The sequence below is a fragment of the Uloborus diversus genome, chromosome 1, assembly GCF_026930045.1.
Source record: "Uloborus diversus isolate 005 chromosome 1, Udiv.v.3.1, whole genome shotgun sequence".
In the NCBI taxonomy this organism is placed as follows: domain Eukaryota; kingdom Metazoa; phylum Arthropoda; class Arachnida; order Araneae; family Uloboridae; genus Uloborus; species Uloborus diversus.
The window spans coordinates 94028038-94036113 of NC_072731.1; the positions used below are offsets into that span (position 1 = coordinate 94028038).

The window sequence follows — 8076 nt, forward strand, 5'->3', positions numbered from 1 at the left end:
ATTTATCGGATAAACTGATTTTTTTTTTTTGCATGGGACCAAACTCTTTGCAGTATTTAATATTTTCTGTACCATGTTAAAGCCTACACTTCAAATCAGTTATTATAGATTTAAAAGTTCTGTGAAAGCTTAGACTTCAAGTAAGTGGTAATATAATTTAAAGTGTTCTACAACTTTATTATACCATTTATACGGAATTAGATATACTATGGCATCATATGAGGAAATTTAGTATTGCTTCGCAGGGGCAAGTTGTTACAGTGTAACATTTAAAGAAAAGAAAGACAAGTCTCAAAACTGGCTGGAAAAAAACATAATCCTTAAGCGGCTAACCGAGACTAGTGCGTTTTTAGCAGATCCATTTGCAAAAAAAGGTTTTGATGTTGGATTTGGAGAGCGGCAAGCATGGGAAGAGCATGGGAAAGCATCTTAAGAAAAGGAAACCAAAATATTGAATGTTTATAAAAATTACAAAAAATACCATATATACAATATGTTATTATGAAACTGTACTAGACTTATTATTATAAATTAAAATAGTTACTGTAGCAATTTAGCCCTCTCAGTGTAACAATATACTCTAATGTGGGGTCAGTTGTTTCAAACTACATGAATGCACATATCTTTTCACAGATGTCGCTAATTTTATAAAATTCTTTTAAAAAATATACCCCGAATCTACATTAGTTGTAATAATTTTTAAAGCAAGTTTCGTAAAAATAGTGACAGTAATTTTCATAAGAAAAAAATATTTTTGAATTTTTCAACAACTACCACCGGTTTTCCTTATATGTTTTTGTTGAGAACATTAAATGATCATCATGCCGTGGATCGAAAACACATTTATTAATGTTGAAGAAACTATCTACATAAACAGTGACAAAATATGTAATACTTAACCAAAGAACCTAAAGCAGAGTCAGCACATAGACTATTTATAGTTTTAGTTCAGGATTAGTAAGTTAACCAATTAATGTGCTTCTAATGTAAAACAACCAATGAGAAATAAATGAATAAAATATAGACAAAAGAAAAGGATTAACTTAAGAAAATTGAGGACCTCAGAGAGAGCTTCAAGTAAGCCTTGACCAATAGCAAAACGTTATTTATCCAAGTTTGCTTTAACCAATTAAAGTGCGATTATAGATATTTCAACACTCCCCCCATATTCGCACATTATACAAAAAGAAATTAAACACATTTAAAATTACAAATTGACAACAGTTCCTGAAACTTGAGTTTCGGCAAAGCTTTAGTTAAAATATCAGCCTTTTGCTTACTTGTACAGATATATTCTATTTTAATATTATTTGTACTTAAAGCATTACGAACAAACTTTAACTTGATATCTATGTGCTTCATTCTACCAAAATTATTTTCATTAGATACAAATTTAATGCATGACTGGTTGTCTTCAAAAATACCAAGAGTTTTAACATTTGAGATCTCACAAACAATATTTTTTAACCATAGAAAATTTTGTAATCCTTTGCACAAAGCAATAACTTCAGCTTCTGTTGATGAGAGAGCTATACATTTTTGCTTATTGCAGCGCCACAATACAGGACAATTACAAAACATTATAAAGTATCCGGACACTGACTTTCTATCGCTTGAATTTGAACCCCAGTCGGCATCAACGTACATAGACAATTTACTGTAACTTAAATCCGACTTTTTGTACTCAATTTTCATATTTAATGTCCCTTTTAGATACCTCAAAATTTTCTTTAATGCACACCAAGCGGAATCAGTCGAGTGCTCTTGAAGCTGACTCAAACAATTTACTGCAAATAGAATGTCAGGTCTAGAAACATATGCTAAATACAACAAGGAACCCACAAGTTCACGATATGGTCCATGAAAAACATTACCTGTTTGAAAGTCAGCAGCAGTAGATTTTGGCTCCATAGGAATAACACTAGGTTTACATTCTGACATATTATATTTAAGCAACAGATTTTCAATGTAAGACTGCTGATCCAAAAGTAGAGAATTTGAAGTAAATTGCATTTTAATACCTAGAAATTCACTAGCTTTTTCTATTTTCGACATTTGAAATTTACGAGATAAAAGAGAAATAATAACATTAACTTCCTGATTATCTGAACCAGCAATTAGCAAGTCATCTACATAAAGAGCTATTATGACTTTCTTTCCCTTTACATTTCTTATAAAAATACATGACTCACTATTCAGTTGTGAAAATCCTAACTGAATTACAAAGTTAGAAAATTTTTGAAACCACTGTCGAGGAGCTTGTTTCAAACCATAGAAACTCTTTTTAAGTTTACATTTCTTACCTGAGTTGTCATCGAAACCTTTTGGTTGATCCATGTAAATTGTTTCTTTTAGATCACCGTTCAAAAACGCAGTTTCAACATCAAGCACAAAAACATTTAGTTCTTCATTCAGTATAATTATTAAAACAACACGTAGCGCAGGAATGCTGATCACTGGCGAATACGTAAAAGAAAAATCCCGGCCTTCCTTTTGCATGAACCCACGAGCTACAAGCCTGGCCCTGTATTTCCCGTCTCTTTTCCGTCGGAGAACCCATTTGGAGGAAATGGAATGTTTGTCAGGAGGCAAATCTTCTAAATCCCAGACTTTATTTTCTTTCAAGCATTGCATCTCTTCAGTCATAGCTTCTTTCCATCGCTGTTGCTCATCCATTGGAAGATTAACAATTTCTTCAAACGTGACTTCTTGGTGAGCAAACATTGCTTCGTATACTTCAGGATTAGGATAAAGAATAGGCGGCCTTGAATGTCGTACAGATTTTCTTTGCATATTTTCAGCATCACAAGTTTTTTCATCTCTTTCGTGATTTTCATCTGAAAAACTCTTCTCTTGAACATCATCATGCTCAAAGTCAGATTCACTTGTGTCTACATTTTCAAAAATATATTTTCTTCTTTCAATCATAACTTTCTTTTCTTCATTAAACTTCACATTTTTAGACACAGTTATGCGTTTTGTCACTGGATCCATCAGACGAAATCCCATTGTGGAATAACCAACGAAAATCATTTTCTTACTCTTTTTATCCAATTTCTTTCTTTGCGACGCAGGAAGAAGCATATAAGCGTCGCATCCAAATACATGTAGATTACTTACATCTGGGTCTCTTTCATACTTCAAGTAGAATGGCGTTTGGTTTTCAATTGAACTGTTAGGTAATCGGTTTAAAAGATAGGCTGCAGTAAGAACTGCAGGTCCCCACAATTTCTTTGACAAATTGTACTCGTAAATCATTGCTCGTGCTTTATCCAAAAGACTTCTGTTAGCTCTTTCGGCCACTCCATTTAAAGATGGAGTATATGGTGGAGCAGGGTCGATTATAATTCCTTGACTATTAGCATATTTAGCAAGTTCTCCTGTGACATATTCCTTAGCACTGTCACATCTGATTCTTTTAACTGAAGTGTTAGTTTTTAAAAACTGTATTAGTTCCTCGGCCACATCACTTTTTCTCTTGATTAAGCGCACTTCCATAAACCGTGAATAATCATCGACTATTGTCATGAAATATTTTTCACCCGAATATGTTTCTGGCTCAAAGGCTCCACAAACATCAGTATGTACCATGGTCATTGCTTTTTCTTCTCTTTCTCTAGGACCCTTTCCCAATGGTGAAGCACTTTGTTTAGCTTGCACGCACACCTCGCAGAAAGATGTTGACGTAGGTAATCCTAGGGCATGTAAAACTTTATTAGAAGAATGTCCATATCTGCGATGCCACAAATCATTTTCAGTAGCGGAAAACACACTTTCATTTTCAGGCACAAAATCACTAATGTATATTCCACTGTCAACACGATGACCAAACACAATACAGTCATTTTCATTTCCTATTAACACTTGTTCATTTTTAAAAACCACAGTAAGTCCTGCTGCTTCAATTTTTCTCACAGACAGCAGATGAGAACTAAGATCAGGAACAAAAAGTACATCTTTCAGAGTTATCTGAACTCCACTAGAAGTTTTCCCTAGTATATTTCCAATGCCTTTCACTTCAAGCAGTGTTGATTTTGAAGCACATTTAATATTTCCAGAAGCCGGCTTCAAAGAGGAAAACCATTCCCTGCAAGAAGACATATGAGACGTACTACCCGAATCAATAATAAACGTATTAGATCCTGATTCACTCGATATAAAAGATAACGCCGGAGATAGTTGTTGTTTGTCATGTGATTTAACAGTTTTACAGTCACGTTTATAATGTCCCGATTTTCCGCATTTGTAGCACACATTTTTCTTCCTACAAAACTTAGCAGTGTGTCCTTTTGTTTTGCAAAAAACTGCAAAAGTAATCCTTATCCTTATATATTATTTCTGTAGCCTGTTTTTGGTTTCTACGCCAGATTTTCCTCAATTCTTGATCGATTTCTTTGATTTACGCCTTATTTTAAAGCTTATGGTGCTGGCTACTGACGAAAAATAGACCCACGGTCTAAAAATTGTTTTTTTCAGCCGAAAAACCTGTTTTAAAGAACCAGAATGAGGTTTTCGGTTAAACTTATAACTTTAATTTGCGCTATGACCGACAGAGCTGAATAGCTTGATCGGCAGAGCGTTCTCCTCGTAACCAGGAGAATCCGTGTTCGGGACCACGTCCGGACAATCTGCAACAAAAAATTAAGAGAAATATCGCGCATTACATGAACACTTAATTAAGTGAATAACGACTATGAAGGAATAAAATAAATGAGAAGGAAACGCTCCTTGCTGATATGAAAACTTGAAGGGACATTGTGCTAAATTACTTCTGAATTGTACGGTTTTTTTTTTCTTTTTAAGCTTTGGCTCTGGTAAGAAAATTAAAGCATAATGTAAGCGAAAATATAAGTAACAGGTTTAAGATTTCAGACTACAATAGAATTGTTTTTTGTTCAGAGAAAAAATAATAAATCGTATAGTGAAATATATATTCTTCTAATGAGTTTTTGACTCTTTGTACAAATAAAAAAATTACTACCTCAATTTGAAGGGTAAAATATATATTTTTTCTTCTTTTTGTAAAAAAACAAAAAGCTTATCACATTTTTACTACATTCGAAAAGCTACGCTTAAAAAAGAGCATAGTTCAATTTATTTTGTATTTTAACCGTTCTGTTAAATGATGAACACGTGCTGCCATCTAAGTCATAACGGTTCAAGCAGCCTGCGGTAACAAATTGTAAAAATTTTCAAGAATAAAAAAATGTTTCTTCAATATCTTATCTTATATATTATTCCCTTCTCATTTTAAATCTTATCAGGCTGGCTAATGAAGAAAAATAGACTTACGGTCGAAAAATCAAGTTTTCGAAAACGCCGCTTGCTGTTTCAAAACCTTGATGCTGCCTGTAGTTCTTATTTATTTTTTAAAAGCAAAGTTCTAATGCAGTTTTCCATTTTTTACGTCGCTTTCAGCAAAAAAAAAAAAAAAAAAAAAAAAAAAAAAAAGCCTGTGTGTGTGTGTTTATATTTTAATAAAGCTTAAAAGCACTGGACTTAGTTGTTCGGTTAAATTGATAAGTTTTTTTTCGGTAGAGCGTTCGGCTATAAACTATTCGAACTTCGGGCAAGTTTGGGCTGTCCGAAAGAATATCAAATTTATATTAGTATTACGCATTACATGTACTCATAACATACAAACGTAATAAAATAAATGCAGTGAGATTGCTACTTGGTGTTTCGACTCCTTTATGCAGGCTACAGTTATCATTCGGATAAGTTGACTGTTAATCGAAGAGTGTTCTTCCTTTTTTTAAGCTTTGACTACATCCAGACCACTCAGCATAATGTAAGCATAAAAAAGTATTAGATTTACCAAAAAGAAATCCTTTTTGTGCAAAAAAAAAACATTTTCATTGTATGCTGAAATGTAGATGTTTCTAATAGCAGTGTTCGACCTTTTATACAAATGAAAAAATACTACGCCAAATTAAAACTACGAGTTTCACCCAGTAAACCTTTAATTTTTTATTCGCGCGAATACGATAGAAAGCATTAAAATTATTATCAACTTCATTAGCAAGAAATCATTTTCTACTCCTCTGCTTTCTGCTGAAAAAAAAAAAAAAAAACATTTTGTCTACGTTCGAAAAATTACACTTAAAAAACGGACTCAGTTCAACTGGTTTTGGTTTTGAATTTTAAGTGTTTGATTAAAAGAGAAACATGTGCGGGCATTTAGGCCGTAACTGTTAAAGCAATCTTCTATGTGAAATAGTTCAATATTCAAAGATAAAAACACTAATTTTCAATCTAATTTATTACTTCTCTAGAATGTTCGTTTCAATCGCTACGTGAGATCTTCGTCATTCTTTAATCAAATTCCATGCTTTTCGAATAATTTTAAATCGTATCATGCTGGTTAATGACAAAACATAGAAGCATGATCTTATTATTATTATTATTATTATTATTTTTGGTAAAAAGCTTTTTTGCTGTTTTTTACTACGCATTCCTTCAATTAATAGCTTTCGAAAAGGAAGGCGCAATTGCTAGATTTGTTGGGGTGTCGGGCTGTTACTCAGAATGGCGCCAATTCGAATCCGTGCCAATAAATATCTCTTTAATGTTTCTTATTTTCCCGTCAGATGCTCACATGGGCAGGATTCTGTTTGCCACAACCTGTTTTTTTACATGCACAATTATTGCTTTTTCACGAGTCACTACTCAGCCACACTTTTAATGATATTTATGTTTGAATTGAAAATATGTACAACCAAAAGGTGAGCGATGATCAAATTATCACAACGTTTATTTAACCAGGTTTTGTTACTGATGTCTTTAAATTACATGCCTTCTCTTCTGCGGTTACTTTTTTTTCGGTTCTTCTTCATAATGTTCTTCCTTTGAAATTCTTAAAGAGCGAAATACCTTATGAAACGATTCGAAGCACAGTGCGGAGTTCCGCACGGGTCAACTAGTTAGTAGTTTTAAAAGCAACATTGTTAGAAAATGTTTTCACATATTCACTCTTATTTTCACCTTTAAAATCATGTATAAGTGCTTCAGCGTCAATAAGTCTTTTAGTAACAAAATCTAAATTCAAAGATTCACTTGGTTGATTCTCAAGTGATATTCTTACAGTTTCATATTCTTTTGGCAAAGACATGAGAATGTAAACAATAACATCAAAGTCACTTACTTCCGTTCCGGAGATGCGTAAATCACTAACTAAATTTAGCATATTGTCAATGTGACTTCTCATTGACACGTCATTCTGTTTTCTTGCCATCGCTAAACGTTTACGTGTCAAAATTTGACTCCCAGTTCCCTTATCCTTATATGTAGACTGCAGTTTCTTCCATATTTTACATGCAGTGTCTTCACTTTGAAGAGAAGCAAGAATATTGTCATTTAAAAGCGCAAGTATTACAGCAAAAGCCTTTTTTGACTTCAAAAAAACTGCGAAATTGTCCGCCGCTGCTTCCTCTTCCAAAAATATATCCAGTTCCTTGGCCGAAAACACAGCCTGAACTCTGCGACACCACACAGTAAAATTAGTTCCATCAAATGGCACAACACCGAACACTTCTTTTTCCTTAACATTACTGTTACTTGAAGAAGCCATATTTCACTAGTAATAATCTCGTGAATGATAAAATCCAGAACTCACCGGCTGCAATCGCTCGTGTCAAAAATCTCAAGAACCACGCTCTGCTGTTGAGAATATTAAATCATCATCATGCCGTGGATCGAAAACACATTTATTAATGTTGAAGAAACTATCTACATAAACAGTGACAAAATATGTAATACTTAACCAAAGAACCTAAAGCAGAGTCAGCACATAGACTATTTATAGTTTTAGTTCAGGATTAGTAAGTTAACCAATTAATGTGCTTCTAATGTAAAACAACCAATGAGAAATAAATGAATAAAATATAGACAAAAGAAAAGGATTAACTTAAGAAAATTGAGGACCTCAGAGAGAGCTTCAAGTAAGCCTTGACCAATAGCAAAACGTTATTTATCCAAGTTTGCTTTAACCAATTAAAGTGCGATTATAGATATTTCAACAGTTTTTACAGATTCTCATGCAGCAATTATTCACCTTTGGTTGAAACTTAAATTACT

The 8076-nt window shown here is 33.2% G+C and overlaps 1 protein-coding gene across 1 annotated transcript; it reads right to left on the bottom strand.

Annotated features, from left to right (window-relative positions):
• Nucleotides 1-6919: 6919 nt before the first annotated feature.
• Nucleotides 6920-7570, bottom strand: LOC129231933 (uncharacterized). The gene has a single exon (XM_054866282.1). It carries the CDS (start codon nt 7568-7570, stop codon nt 6920-6922), a length of 651 nt encoding a protein of 216 aa, XP_054722257.1.
• Between the last annotated feature and the right edge of the window lie 506 nt (nt 7571-8076).

Excerpts from the sequence above, each read along its gene's own strand:
- LOC129231933 (XM_054866282.1), bottom strand. The coding sequence starts at position 7,570 with ATGGCTTCTTCAAGTAACAGTAATGTTAAGGAAAAAGAAGTGTTCGGT.